The sequence below is a fragment of the Phocoena phocoena genome, chromosome 11 (genome assembly GCF_963924675.1).
Source record: "Phocoena phocoena chromosome 11, mPhoPho1.1, whole genome shotgun sequence".
Taxonomy (NCBI): domain Eukaryota; kingdom Metazoa; phylum Chordata; class Mammalia; order Artiodactyla; family Phocoenidae; genus Phocoena; species Phocoena phocoena.
In genome coordinates, this window is record NC_089229.1 from 76,993,671 (window position 1) to 77,013,453 (window position 19,783).

Genomic DNA, 19,783 nt, shown 5'->3' on the forward strand with positions numbered 1-19,783 from the left:
GTAATTGACTTTTATACTTGGTTTTTTTCTTCCCTCTTTCAGCCTCATCTGTTTCAATGGTGCAACTCTCTTCATCTCCTTTTGGTTACCAGTCACCTTCAGGCCATTCGGAGGAGGGACAGGAGGGGAATATGAAGTCAGCCAAGCCCCAAGTGAACCACAGTCAGCATGGGGAAAGCCAGCGGGCCATGAGCCCCTTGCAGCCTGCTCTCGGTTCTGCTGCCTCTCCTTCCCAAGCATATGAGACATATATTGATAATGGACTCATATGCCTTAAACACAAAATCAGAAACATCGAGAAAAAGAAGGTAACTTTTTTTTTCCTCCCAGCCCTGTATATGCACCATCTTAAATAAGGGTTAGGGAACTGGCATTTTTGCTTTCTATCAGGGCTCATAGGTATTCTTCCTAAAGATTTTTTTCCTAAAGATTTAAGTAACCTTGAGATTTAGCTGGCTAAAATGTACAAGTGGGCTAAATATTGGCTATATTAAACACTTTCTGTTTGATTTGTCAGAATAACTGAATAAAAATATTCTTCATGGTAAAATTATCATGGATGCTACTGTTGAAATACTTGAAGAGCTGGCTACTTTACGTCAGATTAATTCCTTGAGTGTAGTATTAATGTTTCTTTTCATAAATGAGTAATAGTCTGAATTTTTTAGCTTGTTTTCCTTGTGACTTTCTGCAGCAGTTGATATTGCAGTATAGCTGCTGCAGTCTTTGGAAGCTTTAAATGATGGTAGAGCCAGAAAATGTTTTAGCACTAATTTTTGTGTTGCTAGGTGATCGTTTAAGATTGGTAGGTGAAAGCATTGTAGAGAGCCTTGTGAAGTTACTCAGGGTTATAATCAGCCTAACGTTACAGTAAATGCTGATGTAAAGATCCAAATCATTCTTCATTTCCTGAGTCATGTAGCCTGTGAAACAGTACTGCACGCAGCTTTGTTGTGTCATGATTCTCTTTTGCTTGGGATAGTAAGGTGAGTTAATAACTATCTGGACCTAGGAACTCTTAAATATTTTTATGCCAAGACCTAGTTAAACCCTAGGAAAGTTGCTTTTAATGGAGGAGGGTGAAGAAAATTTTAAGAGTCTGGTTGACTCTTTTTTCCTCCCCCTTCTCCCCTCCCTTGGCCCCCCCCAACACACACACTAGGAAGGTAGTGAAGAAGAGCCAGTTACTAGTAGCTTCTCTGTAGCCCTAGCTCTCACCAGTTGTCTTTTGAATGCATGCAGTTGATCACAAGTGTGATGAGGTGAGTGTGCCTGGGTCAGCACAAATTCCCTGCCACTGTGGGAAATTAGTCAGAGCAGGATCTATTGATAGAGACTCATTAATGTCTTACCCCAGGTGGAGGAACTACATATATATGTATAATTATGCTCTTCAGTTTAACTATAGTGCCTCTTTAATTGTGAATACCAATCTGGTCAGTACTTATACATTTGTTTCAAGCTTCTGGAAGAGCATTTTAAAGCTATCCAGCCAATATGGAAGGAGCCTAAACATTGCTTTTAGAATACCATAAAGGGTCATGTCATTATTATGTGGACAATAAATGCAGTTAATTTGTCATCTATTTACTTAAATATCAAATTTTATATGAAAAATAGCTGCAAGTTGAGGCTACTATAATTCTAGAAAAGAAGTATTTTACATTTCTGTACTTCCATTAGGAAGTTTCCTATGGAACAAATGCCTACATAATTCAACAGGTAACAGTTTCAGTATGAGGTTAGAGTAGGACTTCTCAGTCTCAACACTATTGACATTTTGGGCTGGATAATTCTTGCTTGTGGGGGGCTGTCCTTTGCACTGTAGGATGTTCAGCAGCATCCCTGGCCTCTACCCACAAGACGCCAGTAGCACCTTCTTCCTCCCTCCCATCCCCCAAGTTGTGATAACCAAAAATGTCTCCAGACATTGTCGTATAACCTTGGGGGACAAAATTGCCCCTGATTGAGCACCACTGGGTTAGGAGCATATGATTGATTAAATCCCTGTGTGTCACGTAGTCTAATTATAGAGGCCATTAAGAGAAAAAGGTTTTATTACTGCTTAACTTTTGTAATTCCAGACTAATGTTGATTGTGTGTAATATTTTTTTCCCTGACTGGAACTCACCTACAATTTCTGCTTGCCTTGTAGTAAAATGTTATTCTTACAGATTGATAGCTAACTTCAAGAACTTTGTTTTCATAAGGAACAGTCTGGTATTTAGTTTGTTTCAGAATTTTATATCAGGTTGTAGTAGATACAAGTTTCTCTTTTGTAGCTCAAACTGGAAGATTACAAGGATCGCCTGAAAAATGGAGAGCAACTTAATCCAGACCAGTTGGTAAGTGGTTTGTGATCCTTTGGCCAGACCTACTGATTTTCTTTTCTTAGTAAAACTCTAGATGAATTTGGGGGAGACCAAAGATTTGATAGGCTAAAAAAGAAGAGTGAGAATCCACTGGAGTTTTCAAAGACTTTGTCTTCACCTATTAGATCTCATAGCTTTGACTTTACTTCTTTTGCACTAGTAGATGGTGTACGGGTGGGTGTGTGTGTTGTCAAATAAGAGGGAAAATGTAGACTATCACTAAGAGTTAACGTATGGATTTAAATTAACCTTTCACTAGAGTGCACTAAAGGAGAAGAGCAGGGAATCATCTAGCTTTCTACTTTTCTAAACCTAACATCTCTCTGCTCTGAAATATAAAAGAGTATTTACTACAGCTTGCCTTGGTTTTCTCTAGTTGCTTCCCTCTAATTCCTTTGATGGTTTCTCCCTGCTTTTCTATCCTGAATTGCCATGTTCCTTCGCAGGAGGCATGTTTATCTGATAGATAGATGTTGGGCCTTTTTTTTTTTTAAATCTTACTATAACTATTTACTATTTACCACATTTAAAAATATTGTTTACCTTGCCCATGGTATACCTGGTAATTGCAAATTTTACCTTGCCCATGGTATACCTGGTAATTGCAAATTTTACCTAATATGGTGAAGGAGAGTTTTTGCAATATGGAAAATTTAAAAGATGCTTTATTGATGTTTGCCATTTTGACCTGATCACATCTCCTGGCTAAGATGGGGACAAAATTAATCTAAAACTTATTCGATCTAGCTTGTAGATCTATTGTCTTTTATCTTTTTTAACTAAAATTTTTGGTTGTGAATCATAGGTCCTGGTATTCAAGGGCTTTTCCCTTGCCATATGGGCTGTTCTTCACTGACCTCGAATTTTTGTGATGTAGTAAATTACAGTTTTGCTGAGGCACAGATTTGAATTGTCTGAGCTCCGAGAATGATGGGCTTAGATAGCTGGTGAAAGGACTTAGCTGGACATTTCAGTGTTTCAACATGGCTTTGTTTTTAAGTAGTCATGGTATATTCGATAACTTTTAAAGTAATGAAACTTCCCTTTGTGTAAATACCCTTGGAGGAAATGTTCTGTTACAGTAGTGTTTTTGACTTTGGGGAAACATAGGGGATGGGAGTGGGGAGGTTGGTGGTTCTCATGATAGCTCTGTAAGAAATGTCGAGGATATGCTGTATTTCAGAGCTCCAGCCAGGTAAACTTTAATCTCAGCATTTCATTACTGCCTTCACAACTACATGTTGCTTCTATAGTATTAATTTAGATTTCTTGAGTAATGTCCTGACACATGCCAAATTTATATTGCCAATAGATGAGTCCTCTCAACTCTAGATTCTTACGTCCAGTTGTCTTTGACATCTTTGACTTCATTTTGCTTCCCAGAACCTGTTCCTCCTTTAACCTTCACTATGTCAGTTAATGGCTTGATGAATTAGAAGGATGGAGTTGCCCAAAACCTTGGAGAATTTCTCGTTTTTCTCCTCATACCTCATATCTAGCCCATCAGCAAGTCTGGTCAATTCTGCCTTCAAAATAAATCCAGAAACAGACCATTTCTCATAAATTCTGCTTCTGCCTTCCTGTTCCACACCACATCACCTTTCATCTGCATTACTGTAACAGCTTCCTCACAGGTTTTTCTATTTCTGCTCTCTCTCCAGTCTATTCTTAACATAGTAGCCTCAGTAATTCTTTTCAAATACAAGTCAGATGGTCATTTCTCTGCTCAAAAGTCCCTCCCTATTGGTTCCCATCATGGTGGCAAAATGTCCTATAAGGCCCTATGGAATGCGCTCCCCACTTCCTTTTACATCTTTATTGCATTTCCTGCACTTTTCTCTCTTGCTGGCTTCATCCCAGCAACACTGGCCTTCTTGGTGGTCCTCAAACATCCCAGCCACACTTCTACTTCAGGGCTTTTGCATTTGCTCTTCTTACTGCCTGGGATGCTTTTTTCCCAGATGTCTAAATGGCTCCATTCCCAATCTCCTTCAGCTTTTTATTTGAAGGTCATCTTAGTAACGCATGTCCTGACAATACCATACCTCCATTCCCCCATTCACACTCTTTTGCTCCTTTCCTTGCTTTAATTTTCTTAATAAAAGTGCTTCTCTGACAAACTGTAAGGTTTTATCTCTCCTTCTCTTACACTGTAAAGTCCATTAAAGTAGAGATTTTGTCTGTTCACTGTTGTTTTCCTAGTACTTAGAATGGTTTATAGTATATGGTAGGCATTTAAATATGTATTACATATAGGTTTACTAAATATAAAATGATTGAATGTTAGGTTTTTAGGTGTGATTAAGTATATAGTTAGTGGTACTTTTGAGAAATAACATCTCATACAAGGAATATATACTTAAGGTAGAAATTTAGGAAATGCAGATGAGTCAGAAGAAAAAAAATCTATAATCTGACCCCTCAGAGAACTGTTGTCAGTAGATAGTACTTAATTTAAAAGCTCTAAGTTTAGTTTTTAAAGTTGCAAGTAATTCACATAGTTTAGAAATCAGGAAATATTAAAAAAGATAGTTTTTCTTTCACCCTGTCCTTCCTCTGTTCATTTCTCATCTTACAAAATAATGATTCTAATAGGTTACTTTGTATTTGTCCATAGTTTCTTGAAGCCTGTATACAGGTTAGCTTAATATAGATACTTCTGGGGACTTTATTTTTGCTTTTTTTCTTAGTGTACTTTATTTTTTGGGCAGCTTTAGAAATTGAGCCGACAGTAGAGAGAATTCCTGTATACCCCTTGACCCCACCACACACGCACAGCCTTCTCAGCTGTCACCATTCCATACCAGAGTAGTACATTTGTTACAGTTGAACCTACATTGACACATCATCATCAAAGTCCATAGCTTACATTAGGGTTCAACTCATTCTGTGGGTTTTGACAAATACGTAATGGCATGTATCCATTGTTATAGTAACACACAGAATAGTTTCACTGCCCTAAACATCTGTGCTCTGCCTGCTCATCCTTTATTAATATGGTGTCAGTGTTTCCATAAAACTTTAAAGTTTGGTTGAAATGCTCTCAAACTGTCAGCCTGGTTCTTTTTTGGGTGGGAGTGCTTTGAAAATATTCTCCATTTTTTCTTTGAAAATTGATCTGTTTAGATTTTTATTGTTTTTGGAGTCAACTTTTTAAAACTTTTCCTTGAAAATCACTAATATTTCATCCAGTTTTAAAAAATTATTGCAAAGATTGGGACAAAGTAATTATTTATAAAAGCCTATTTCTGTATTACTTTATTTCTAACTTTGTGTGGTTGTATTTCCTTGTTTACTCAATTAAGTTAGTGAGTATCTTAAAAAAATTCTTTTTTAAAGCCAGCTTTTATTTTTTCTCTCCTACGCCTTTTATCTTTTTGCTTTCCTTTGGTTTATTTGCTTCATTTTCTATCTTTAAGCTGAGTGCTTAATTTGTCCTCCCCACCCCCACCAACCTATATGTATTTAAAGCTGTGACTATTACTTCAAGCACTGCTTTGGCTGATACTATAGATTTGATTTGATACTGTTTTCAGTATTGTTGGCTAGAAATTTTGTAATTCAGTTTGTATTTCTTCTTCGACCCAACAGCTATTTGTAATATTGTAAATAAAGCTTTCTATGATCTGCGTGATTATATGTGCCTAGCTAATGTAACCTCTTTTGGTAGTAACTCTTAAGTAACCTGTTGGGACTAAGCTATAGACTTCTGAGATTTCACTATTGCTAACATAAACTTAGATTTCTCCTTTAAAATAGTAAGAAAAGTGTCTTAATGAAGTTTTTTAGAGTCCCATTTGTAACTTTAATGTCTACTTTGATTCAGGTCTGGATTTGAAACGGAAAACCGAGACTCAAGTGAGTGCTTGAGCAAAAGGCAAGGGTACTTGATGCTTTCAGCTGCTATACCTGTAGTCTAGGTCAGAGCTTTTGGGAGCTGGTACCAAGATAGTGGCAGAGGGGTTTGAATAAAGTAGTTGGATTTGAGAGGTAAAATCAACATAGCTTGGTACTGTGTAGGAATAGAGAGAAGAACCAAGAGTGGTTTCCAGGTTTCTGGCTTGACCAGTTGGGTGGATGGCAAAACCATTTATTGGGCTTGGAAACACCGGGAGAGAAGAATGTTTTGGGAGGATGGGATAAAGAGCTCAATTTTGGACCATTGATTTTAATGTGCCCGTGAAACATTAAAGGGTGAGATATCTAGTAAGTATTTATGAGAAGGTCTGGAGCATAGAGAAGTTTAGTCTACAGATATATCACCTGTATGGCTGCTAATTGAAGCCATGAGAAAAGATGAGACTATCACGGGTGAGAGCATAGAAAGCAGAAAAGAATCGTAAGAATGCTAAAGAAATCTGACATTTCATGTTTGGATAATAATATTGATAGTGGCTAAAAATATTGATAGTGAACTTACTTTCGGGCCAGGCATCATTCTCAGTGATTTATAAACGTGAAATCATTTAAATTGCACATCTCTGTGATGTAGGTCCTATTATCTTTATAAGTGCTTAAAAACTGAGGTGAGAATAGTTAATGGAAAAATTGCCGGTAAATAAAAAGCTGGAGAAATGGGAAGTTAGTGTTACAAAAGAACAAGGGATCTTAGTAGAGCAGGAGGATGCCTTTATGTTGAAGTCTTCTGAGAAGTTAACCAAAATGAGAGCTATACAAGATGCATAGGTTTAAAGGATGGGACTGACATCGCTGACTTTAGCCAGGACAGTTCTGGTGGAATGGTGGAAACAATTCAGGTTGATAAGGGCTGAGGAGGAAATGGAAACTGTGTAGGCATTTTTGATATATGTCTGAGACTGGAAAGATGTGGTTGCCAGAAAGGCACTTTTTATTTTTCTTATTTAGGTTGGGGGAGACTTGAACTTGTTAAATGCTGGTTTCAGCATCAACAGACAGGGAGAGGCTCAAGACATTAAAGAGGGAATCAGAGTAAGATCTCCCATGAAGGCAGAATTGAATAGGATCCAGGGCACAGGTGGAAGGACATCTCCTCCACTATATAAAGAAAGAGAGAAAGAAAGGATGGATCCACATTTGATGATGGGAAGTCGAGGTAGTTCCCACTTGATTTTGCTTTTCTTGAGTCAAAGTTAATACCATTTGGGAGTAGATATGAAGCGGTATTCCTTTTTAGTTTTACATCCCTTTGAGGACTGTATGATATGATTATTTATCTGTGCATTCTTGGTTCTATATTTGGAAGGCCTCTCTACCTATTTTATTAAGAAATATGTCGTCCAACCAAAGTATTGCACGTAAGTTACAATGCATAATAAAGCAAGTGTCAGAACCCACTGCTCAACCCAAATAGTATATTACCAACAACACTGAAGCTCCTTTGCAGAACTCTCTTTCCTGTAACCTGACCTTGAACTTTTTCCCCCTCATTCCCTTCCTTTTGTTTTAACAGGACTAATTTGTTGTCCTTAAATCTGTTAGGGTTGCTTTTTTGAAACTTATGATAAATGTTACACTGTATATTCTTCAGTTTATCATTTTTACTCATTATGTTTAGGATTTTTATATTGATGCAAGTAGCTATATTTCATCTGCTTTTCTCTACTTAGTAGTCTGTAAATAGATGGATGTTTGAGTTGTTTATTTTTTGGCATTCTACTTTGATTGGTCTTGTATGTGTTACTGAGGTACAGGTGTAAGATTTCTTCAGGGTGTATACCTATCATTGGGTTGTAGGGTATACCCATAGTTAACTTCATAGTAAAAATGTTAAACTATTTTCCAAAATTATTGTACCAATTTATGCTAAGACAAGGAGTACACAGGAGTTCCTATTCTGTACATTTATAAAGACGTAGTACTATCAGATTATTTTAAAAACAGCTTTATTGAGGTATCATAAATATAACATTAACCCCTTGTAAATGTACAATTCAATAATTTATAGTAAATTTGTAGAGTTATGCAGCTATCACAACAATCGAGTTTTAGAACATTTCTATAACCCCTTCAAGTTCTCTTTTGTGCCCTTATTTGCTTTCTATCTCTATAAATTTGGCTTTTCTGGATATTTCATATAAAATAAAGTCTTGCATCCGGCTTTTTTGACTTACCATTATGTTTTTGAGGTTCATCCATGTTATAGCATGTATCAGTAATTCATTTATTTTCATTGCTGACTAGAATTCCTTTGTATGGTTATAACACATTTTGCTTATCCATTTACCAGTTGCTGAATATTCGGATTGTTTTTATTTTGGGCTATAATGAATAGTGTACTATATAAATTTACTTACAGGTCTTTAAGTGGGCATATGTTTTAATTTCTTTTGGGTAGATACCCAGAAGTGGAATATTATATTATTTTAACCATGGAGGCTTTGTAATATGCCTTTTGTCTGATTGGACAAGTTCCCCATCTTGTTCTGTTTCATAATGGCCCTTTGAGGTAAAGTCCCACCAAAAAAATAGATAACTAATGAGAACGTGCTGTATAGCACAGGGAATTCTACTTCACTGTACAGTAGAAACTAACACAACATTGGAAAACAACTATACCCCAATTAAAAAACAAAACAAAACAGCCTACCCCTTCTCTAATTATCAACTTCGTTCATCTGTGAAATCTCAAAGAAAATTTTCCTCTTTAAATTTACAGGGAATTCCCTGGAAGTCCAGTAGTTAGGACTCTGCACTTTCACTGCTGAGGGCCCGGGTTCAATCCCTGGTTGGGGAACTATGATCCCACAAGCTGCACGGTGTGGCCAAAAAAAAAAAAAATATATATATATATATATATATATATATATATACAATATTTCTGTCACAATACTTAATTTGTCTGTTATAGGTAGTTATTTACAAGTCTTTCCTACCATAGTATACGTTTCTTGAGGTTGCTTTCATCTGTGTGATTCTCACTGTGCTACTTGTGTAATATATTTGTGTAGTGAATGAATATTGACAGAGGAATCCTATTGGCTCAGTGCTCTTAAAACCCACAGGCCTCTCTGACCTTAGACTTTATAGATAGTCAGCTTTATTATTAGTATGGTTCAGATTTCTAGCATAAACAATTGAATTTTTAAATTTAACTTTATGTAACTTCTATTAAATACTTTCTCCTTACTTTTTTTGAGTATGTATAGTAAATGGCTAGTTCCTAAAGTCTTAAATCTCCTCTGCTGTTGTTAAGGAACTTATTTTGAGATATTTGTACTTAGAAGTTCACAGAATTGATTTTTTTTATCCTATTCGGTAGGAAGCAGTTGAGAAATATGAAGAAGTGCTACATAACTTAGAATTTGCCAAGGAGCTTCAGAAAACCTTTTCTGGACTGAGCCAAGATGTGAGTATGTTTTCTTTGCTTTTCCTAAAACGAACTTAAGCACTGACCTTGAAGAAAATATCAAGTGTCTGATAATGGTGTTTGGTTATTGTTCATCTCATTCCTGCTGATATTTTATTGGGGGAGGTGGGGTGGAGTATAGTTTCTGAAGAACTAGTGTTTTCAGATTTCTAGAGTCTCAGCACAAATGTTATCTGAATATGAGGCATTGTGAATAAAGTGTTAGTTATCTAATGTGTATTATTTCACTGTGGAATTACGGAAATCATTGAGAAGGGGCATGAAAACTATTTTGACAGATAACATTTATTAAGACGTTTTAGAATATAGGCTTGAAAATTTATATTACGTAGGCTTGTAAGTTTAGCGTTATTGGTAGACTCTTCTTGAGAGCGTGGTAGTTATTACCAGGAAAATTTATGGTTCATCTTACATTTAAATAGCGTTAAGTCTGGTCCCACTGCTTGTTTCAGTTGCTCTGTGTTGGCAACTCAAACTTTTCTCTTCCACAGATTTAATCAGTAATTAATAGTGAAGTCTTAAGCATTCATTAATGAAGTATTCTTCATTGTTTTAGAATCTTAGTGTTAGATGGCCCTTGAAAGATCATGTTCTACCAATTGAGGAAATAATTTGGTAAATTCATTTCTGAGATGGGGAGCATGCCTCATAAGATAGTCTTTTCTACTTTTTGGATATTTTCTTGTTTGGCGAATTAAAATTCTCTTCTCCATTCCTGTGGCATCAAAAAAGAACAAATAAAAAAAATAAAAACCCCAAAACATCATTCTGAAGCTGAAGACAGCTACCATCTTAATCCTTGTAAAATATAGTTCTGAGTTGCTCTCTTCTGGATGTCTGACTTAATTAACTTTTGAAAGGGATTGTGAAACCTAAAATAGTGTAGTATAGAGACATTTCCTTCTGTTTTCTGGATAATTCTGTTAATGCAAGTCTAAAATGATATTAGCTTTGTTATCCATAGCACACTTTAACTCATGTTTACTTATTCATCACTTAATTATAATACTTTCTGTTAGTTTCACAGTTGTTAAATACTTCTAGGCTGTTTTAGATACAATACTTCTAAGTCATTTTTTTTCTTGTGTGATTGATTCCCCGTCCCCCCACCCCCCCATATGTTAAGTTTATTTAGTTTTGGTCCATTGTGCTTAAAAAAAAGATCTTTTATATCTGCCTTCTGGTTGGAGGTTTGAAGTATATTTTTATAATACTTAAAAATTTCTGTTAACTCTCTTTTCTGAGTTACCCTGTCAAATTTTCATTTTCCACTCAGGTGTTTTTTTTTCAATGTATGATGTTCTTTTTATTTACTTATTTATTTTTTACATCTTTATTGGAGTATAATTGCTTTACAGTGGTGTGTTAGTTTCTGCTTTATAACAAAGTGAATCAGTTATACATATACATATGTTCCTGTATCTCTTCCCTCTTGCGTCTCCCTCCCACCCTCCCTATTCCACCCCTCCAGGCGGTCACAAAGCACCGAGCTGATCTCCCTGTGCTATGCAACTGCTTCCCACTAGCTATCTACCTTACGTTTGGTAGTGTATATACGTCCATGCCTCTCTCTCGCTTTGTCACAGCTTACCCTTCTCCCTCCCCATATCCTCAAGTCCATTCTCTAGTAGGTCTGTGTCTTTATTCCTGTCTTACTCTAGGTTCTTCATGACATTTTTTTTTCTTAAATTCCATATATATGTGTTAGCGTACGGTATTTGTCTTTCTCTTTCTGACTTACTTCACTCTGTATGACAGACTCTAGGTCTATCCACCTCATTACAAATAGCTCAATTTCGTTTCTTTTTATGGCTGAGTAATATTCCATCTTATATATGTGCCACATTTTCCTTATCCATTCATCCGATGATGGACACTTAGGTTGTTTCCATCTCCGGGCTATTGTAAATAGAGCTGCAATGAACATTTTGGTACATGACTCTTTTTGAATTATGGTTTTCTCAGGGTATATGCCCAGTAGTGGGATTGCTGGGTCATATGGTAGTTCTATTTGTAGTTTTTTAAGGAACCTCCATACTGTTCTCCCCAGTGGCTGTATCAATTTACATTCCCACCAACAGTGCAAGAGGGTTCCCTTTTCTCCACACCCTCTCCAGCATTTATTGTTTCTAGATTTTTTGATGATGGCCATTCTGACTGGTGTGAGATGATATCTCATTGTAGTTTTGATTTGCATTTCTCTAATGATTAATGCAGTTGAGCATTCTTTTCATGTGTTTGTTGGCAGTCTATATTTCTTCTTTGGAGAAATGTCTATGTAGGTCTTCTGCCCATTTTTGGATTGGGTTGTTTGTTTTTTTGTTATTGAGCTGCATAAGCTGCTTGTAAATTTTGGAGATTAATCCTTTGTCAGTTGCTTCATTTGCAAATATTTAGATTTAAATCTTTTTTTAAACACCATCCATGTGCCAGGCACCTATGGAGGTTCACTTTTTTTTAATTAATTAATTAATTTTTGGCTGCGTTGGGTCTTCATTGCTGTGTGCGGGCTTTCTCTAGTTGCGGCGAGTGGCGGGGGGGCTACTCATTGTGCCTTCTCTTGTGGCAGAGCACGGGCTGTAGGTGCCTGGGCTTCAGTAGTTGTGGCGTGTGGGCTATAGAGCAGAGGTTCAGTAGTTGTGGCGCACGGGCTTAGTTGCTCTGTGGCATATGGGATCTTCCTGGACCAGGGTTGGTACCCATGTCCCCTGCATTGGCAGGCGGATTCTTAACCACTGCATCACCAGGGAAGTCCAAGGTTCACTATTTTTATAGCGAAGTACCTTCCAGCCTAGGAATTTGGGGGCTTTCTTTTTTAACTCTTTCATCAGACCTCTTCTATGGTAGCCTGTTTTGCAGTTTGTGTAACATTTTCTTCTTTCCCTTCAAACTAAAGTTGGAAGCCTTCAGCCCACCACATCTCTCTTTATCTTCCTGGTATGAGCTTTGTCCTTTGGGGATTTATCATTCTAAGTCATGATTCAGAAAATAAACTTTATGGTTCGGTGCTATTGGTTGACAGCAGTTTACTTCATATCTTCTTCTTTCTAAATCAGTTTTCAACTGAAAGAAGAGAAGTCACCTGATTTCTTAGTTTCCACATAAATAAGAATAGGCTGCTGTCAGTGGTTTTCATGACATCTGATTATGACGTAGGAGACAGCATGTTTCTTACTTGATACCTGATAGAATCGATAAATATTTGAGGTTCTGTCATGTGTCAGACTCTGTGCTGGGTACTAGTGATATACTGGTGAACAACAGAGGTATAGTCCCTGCCATAATGGAGCTGAAGCGTAAGGGGGATGCAGCTAAAGAAAAAGATAAGCATTTTATATAATAGATACTTTGATAGGGGAAGTTCAGGATGACCTGAGCCCATAAGAACACCTAATCCAACCCTGGGAGGTGGCCGAAGAGAGATCTGAGGTAATCATGTGATATAGTCCTGAAGATGTCCTCAGCACCAATTGCCTTTTCTTATACCACCATGAATCTGTGTCCAAGGGAATCCCACTGTCTTGGAGAGCTAGAATTGCCACCTCTATCGTCTTTCCTCCTCTCAAGCAGAAGCTGAGTTTGGTAAGTGTTATTGGTGTAAGTCCATATTAAGGTCTTGGAAAAAGCTTTTCTGAGCCTTTGCCGTCCTGAAGAAAATACCCTTGCCCACGTAACCCCCAACCAGTCCATTTCTCACTCTTAAAATTTTATCTTCAGCCATTGTCTCTTGTCCCTGGTAGTAGCACAAGTCATATTTATTAAGTTGCTTTCATACCCTGTAGAAAGGAATTAATAATGCCATAATGAATCTTTTTCCTGAGGTTTTATTTTTTTAAACCCCATCTTGATTAGGATTTATGAATGTCTCTTTTGTATAGTTTTAAATGTTGATGGTGAATCAAAGTACTTTAACTCATCTGTAGGAAAAATATAAAAGTTTTTTTTTGTTGTTGTTATCTTAATTTTCATACCTTGTAAAATACCCAGTACGTTGGAAACATTACAAACAGAAAAACACCTATGGGGAGAAAAGACCTTTTGGGTTTCTCAGTGGAAATAGATGGTACTTTTTGTTATTGGTATCTTATAAATGAGAAGCCACTTTTGGGACCCATATATTATATCAGACTTTAAGGTATTACAGTTGTAAGCTTTAGAGTAGACTCAGAGCTGCTCAGTCTACACACACACACACACACACACACACACACACACACACACACACACACACATGCATTTGAGGGAAAACTTACATTCCCCTAATTTTCCATGTGTGTTTCCATGACAAACTATTATGAAAATCTCTCTCAATTTTGCTTAAAAAAACCCCTGTTTGCTAAATAAGACATTTTATTTCTGTTTGGTTTTCAGTTCCTTATGCTTTAAGCAGTCTTCTTTGGTTGGTTGAAAATCAACCATTTTAATACTCTTCCCCTGGAACATAAGATTTAAAAACCCAAACTAAACTGAAGCATTTTCTTAAAATATTTAGCCTAAAAAGGCTTGGTATACATAATATGGAAAAGTAAAACCTTGTGATTAATATAGACATTAATGATAGGTACTTTGCTTCTCATCATGGTGATAGTAGAGGTACTAGGTTCATTCAGCCTGGGGTTGGGAGTCACATATTTGGACTTCTTTAGCTTTGGTTAGCTGAGACAAACCAGCTAAGTACTCGGTGACTTCTTTAGCTCAAAAAGCAAGCAGGCGGTTAAATGACCTTGTCAGTTTCACAGTCAGTGTTATATATTTGAGATTTATCATCTAATCTCAACTCTTTGGGACTGGACTTGTGTAGACGAATGGATTGCTAGTATGGGTTGTGGAGAGTTGTCAGCCTTAATTAGCGTTTGTTTTAACAGCTGCTTAAAGCGCAGAAGAAAGCCCAGAGAAGGGAGCACATGCTAAAACTTGAGGCTGAGAAGAAAAAGCTTCGCACTATACTTCAAGTTCAGTATGTATTACAGAACTTGATGCAGGAACATGTACAGAAAGACTTCAAAGGGGGCTTGAATGGTGCAGTGTATTTGCCTTTAAAAGAACTTGACTACCTCATTAAATTTTCAAAATTGACCTGTCCTGAAAGAAATGAAAGTCTGAGGTAAGTTAATGAAAATATTTTCCTGAAACAGGACACATAACACTTTAGTCTAGCTTTTCAGCATGTATATATGTATATGTATGTGTGTATGTGTATATATATATATTCAGCTTTGGAAACGTTGGCCTGCCCAGACTCTCACGAGGTTGATAGCCTGTCTACTAAGAAAGTGAATTTGAATGATCTCATTAACCTGCTTCTTTATTATAACACTGATTTTTAAAATGTCTGATCAAGTTTTAACCTCATATAGGTATTAACCATAATACTAATTATGTACATTCTTAAAAGTTTTTTGTAATTATATCAGGCTGTTGTGTTACCTGAGAGTCTTTGCCTCCTTACTACTGCTGTACTTAAGTGGAGGTGAATAAAATTTAACTTGATTAGTATCACTAAACTGTCAAAGTAAGAATTATTGAGTGTTCTTCTTAGGCTGTGAGTAAATACTGAGACACAAATCTGATAATTTAAAATATAAAGCCAGCAAATTGAGGCAACCCAATTTTTTTCTCCTACAGTATCTATTTACTGTTTTTGCTTAGATGGAGTAAATCAGCTAATGAGCAGAAGCTGTATGCTTTTGGTTTGTTAGATACAGGTTGTTTCAATGCTGTGTCTGTTAGCCATGCAAAAGCAGTTAGATTTCAACTGCTTTAGAAATTAGCCCTATCAGTGCAGGAAGAAACCTGATAAAACTCTTAATTACCTATATATAGCCATATATATATATATTTATTCCCATCCCAATAGTCTGTTCCATCATCATTACCTATTTGGATGCTTCCTTCTCTTGCTTCACTTTGGTAGATCCAAGGAATGTGGCTTACTTTAATATGTGAAATGTAAGTGAAACAATTTGAAAAATGAGCTGCTCTCTTTAAAGACAAATGCAGCTCTTAATATTTCCATTCCACTGTTTTTTTTTTTTTTTTTTTTTTATCTAGGGCATATACTTGATAATGAAGGATACCACAATGATTGCTTTAAACTCTTTTTGGTCTATTCCTTAATAACTGTATTTGGTAAAATCTTTATTTTAGTTGTTTTAAGGAAAAATGCTGAACATTTGAAATCCATAAATGGGTATTTAGTCATCTTTTATAAAATTTCAATTTTTCATTTCCAAAGAGTAAAAAAACACAAAATTAACATTGAATGTCTTAATTGTTGATGGGTTATATTGTATAAATTGTACTGCTCCATATATAAATATATGTGCCTCTAAAGCCACTTTGTTCTGCTGCTGCTTTTCCTTGTCAGTGTTGAAGACCAGATGGAGCAGTCATCCTTGTACTTTTGGGACCTTTTGGAAGGTAGTGAGAAAGCAGTGGTAGGAACGACATGTGAGTTTTCTCTACTCTGGACTTATGCAGTAAATACTAAACTTTACATCTAGGAGTTTAGTATGATATTGAGGGCCAAAACTGTGTCAGTCCATCAGAACTTACATGTCTGACAATACTAGATTCATCGCCAGAATGATATCTTTGTTTAGTTCTGTTAAAAGCAGCTATTGTATAATTGTACTCGCTAAAATGGAGCCTAGGGAGAGTTTTGAGGTGACGAGTCACTGTGATTTGGGAACAAGAGCTAGGGACTAGTGCTTGAGCATTTTGGGGTTCAGTTCTCTATTGTGCGTGGTAGTACCTGTTCTATTTACAAATCTTAAATCCACATATTGTTAATATCAAGGCTTATCTATCAGACCTGCTTAAGAAAATAAGAATGATTTGGGTACATAGTCTATTGAAATATTGTTGTCTATTGGTCTGGAAATGATCTGGGGAGAAAGAGTCCTTTTGGCTTCCTAGATAGGCTTTGGCCAAATGACCAAGTACAAATGTTTGGACATGAAGTACACAGTTTTGTGTACTAGTTTAGGATAATGAAAACTCATTGGAAGCTGGTAAACATTTTTGTTACTAGTGATTGCTTCCTTTTTAAAAATATTTAAGTATGAATAACTATCTCAGTTTCTAAGTCCTTTAAAGTTTAAACCACAGAAATTTATTGCTTGGCTGGAATGCAAAATGATACAAAAACTTTGGAAACTAGTTTGTTAGTTTCTTATAAAATTCAGCATGCACTTAACTATATAACCAAGCAGTTACACTTCTGGTACCGGAGAGAATTGAAAACATACATTCACATGAGTACTTGTACATGAATGTTCATACCAGCTTATTATAATAGTCCCAAATTGAACACATCCTGGATGTACACCAACTGATAATTAATAAACAAAATGTGATATATTCATGCAATGGCATCTACTCAGCAATGAAAAAAGGAATGAATTATTGATACTGCAACAGCATGTATGAATCTCAAAATAATTATGCTGAGTGAAAGAAGCCAGACAAAAAATGAGAACATATTGTATGATTCCATTTATATGAAATTCTAGAAAAGACATAACTAGAACGATAGCAGGTCAGTGGTTGCCAGGGAGTAGCGGGAGGAGATTGATTATAAAACGGGCATAAGGGAACTTTTTGAGTTGTTTAAAATGTTCTGTATCATGGTTATGGTGGAAGTAACATGACTTAACATCTGTTAAAACTGTATACTTAAAATGTGAATTTTGTAAATTATACCTCAAATTTGATTAAAAAAAAAAAAGGTCATCTGTGTGTCACAGTATTTCTGTGAAAGGAATAGTAGACCCAAATCAAGTATGAGAACTCTGCTTAATTTGGGAATTATGTTTTTAGTGGATATTAAAAATAAAATAGACTTTAGACCTATTTATGGTACAGTGACTTTAATATCATTTTAAGATTTTTCTTGATCATCAAATGGTGATGTGCTAGGAGTGAAATATAGCATAACTCAAGAGTAAAATCTTAATCATGGAATTTTATACTTTAAAAATTCTTTAGAGGTTGTCCAAAATAGGTTTTTCTAAAGTTTATGTTTGAGGAACTGTGTTGTTTATTTCTCTTAAAGCCTAATTACTTGGGGAAGGTAGAGTAATTGCTTTTTGTGATGTCTTGGGGGCAGATGGGAGGAATCACTTTTCTCCCAGCTCAGGGAATAGATGTGTGCTTTTATAACATACTAGATAAAGTCCTTGATTGGAGTCTCTGATTTTTAGCCATTTTTCAAATGGTGGAAATGGAGGCCCAGGGAAACTTAAGTGACTTGCTAAACTTTGGGATTCTGATTTTTAAAATTTATATTGATTCAGCATGACGTAACGATGGACTGCATATTTCCTTTTCTTGGTACGACCAGTTCTTTGAATACCCTCAGTGTAGACTGTTACAATGACATACTACAACTAGGATAAAATTATGTTACGATTTCTATTCCAAATAATTTTCCATGAACTATTAAGCTATGTGATAACGAAGTGTTAATCACTCTTTCTTAGACAAACACATGAAAGATCTACTATCTAAATTGTTGAACTCAGGCTATTTTGAAAGTATTCCAGTTCCAAAAAATGCTAAGGAAAAAGAGGTATCATTGGAGGAAGAAATGCTAATAAAATCAGAGAAGAAAAAACAATTATCGAAGACTGAATCTGTCAAAGAGTCAGGTTTGTTGTGATCTCTGAAATTGTTTATAGTGGTTGCATTTTTAACACTTAACCAAAATGAGTCAAATCATTGTAAAATGATTATTTTAATTTTATTTTCTACATGCATAGAAATCTTTACTTGCCCCAGGATAAGCCTAGGTTTAGGACACATCTCTAGGCTTTACTACCATGATTTGCAGAGCCAACCTTAATAGAAACATTAGGTTATACTTTGTTACAAGAGAGTACACTGTTAAAATGAGGCATTTATAGAATTTGAATTCTTTGTTAAACTATTAAAGTTTAACTCTTTGTTAAACTATTAGGATCATTCCATTTAAAACCATTGTTTAAAATGTGAGTTATAGTACATTCCAATACTGTGTAGAACAAGAATGTAAATAATCTAAGGTTAACATATTGATTTAGGAAAAAAATTGCCAAAATCAGTAAAAGAAATAATGTTTTTCAAAATTCCACTTTTCTTGGGGAAGAAATACTTTGAGTAAATGGCACCTTGGCTATTTATTGTTGAGGCTGGATTTATTTAAGAAATATTACTTCTAAGGAGGTAGTCCAAGCAGCCTTTTGGTAGCCACTAGCAAGATTCGAGTATTTCTCGTTTACCCCATGGCACCAGAGCTATAAATCCAACTTGAAAGAAGCTGTGTTTGTGGGTAAGAGGAGATAGTCCTGTTTTCAGTCAGAAATCAGTTTTTAACTACAGCGTGACTTCAGAAAAGTGTCTTATATAAGCAGAGCTACTAGCTTCAACTAGCCTCAGACCACATGCTTTTGACCAGCACCCAATAGTGAGAATTACTCCTGCCCTGAATGTACTTAATTGCACTATCCTTTTTCTGTTACTATTCTGAAATTTGTTGCTAGAATGAATTACAGTGTAATCAGTCTAAAAACTTGTAGTTTACCTAGTACTTATTTAATATTCCTTTTATCTTCTCAGAGTGTCTTATGGAACTTGCACAGCCAGAGATACAACCACAAGAGGTAAGGTACCAAAAGGTAATTTTCAGTCAATTGTGTTTTTTGAGACTTTTGTATATTGTTGTGGTTAGGAGCTGAGGCTTTGGAGCTAGACTGCTTAAGCTTGAATCCTGGCTCTGCAGCTTATTAGCTTAATGACTTTGGGCAAGATACATAGTCCAGCTGTGTCTGTTATCCTCCTACATAAAATGGGGATAATAACAATGCCTGCCTCATATGGTTATTGTGAGGTTTGAAGGTTAAATCTGAATTACTTACAATTTGGCCTGGCACGCAGAACGGCTCAAGTGTTAGCTGGTGGTGATGGTGGTTTTGGTCCCTGTATTGGAATTTGAAGATGGGTGGGATTTTGCTCTTTCCAGAATTTACTCATATTGGTAATAGAAGAGGGCATTTGTTCTCTTTCTGAAGTGACATCGGAATTC

General features: G+C 36.0%; 1 protein-coding gene across 13 annotated transcripts in view; it reads left to right on the top strand.

The window, feature by feature from the left end:
- The first annotated feature begins 44 nt into the window (after positions 1-44).
- CAPRIN2 (caprin family member 2) overlaps positions 45-19,783 on the top strand; it is a 40,173-nt gene continuing 20,434 nt past the window's right edge. For 6 of the 13 annotated variants that reach the window (XM_065887688.1, XM_065887690.1, XM_065887692.1 and 3 more), the window contains exons 1-7: positions 45-308; positions 2,283-2,345; positions 9,613-9,699; positions 14,586-14,824; positions 16,088-16,170; positions 18,204-18,371; positions 19,318-19,361. In XM_065887688.1, coding sequence (XP_065743760.1) covers positions 57-308; positions 2,283-2,345; positions 9,613-9,699; positions 14,586-14,824; positions 16,088-16,170; positions 18,204-18,371; positions 19,318-19,361 — 936 coding nt within the window. In that variant the 5' untranslated portion in view covers positions 45-56. Of the gene's footprint in view, positions 309-2,282; positions 2,346-9,612; positions 9,700-14,585; positions 14,825-16,087; positions 16,171-18,203; positions 18,372-19,317; positions 19,362-19,783 lie in introns of those variants that run through there. The other 7 variants (XM_065887686.1, XM_065887687.1, XM_065887689.1 and 4 more) reach the window with 2 other exon arrangements.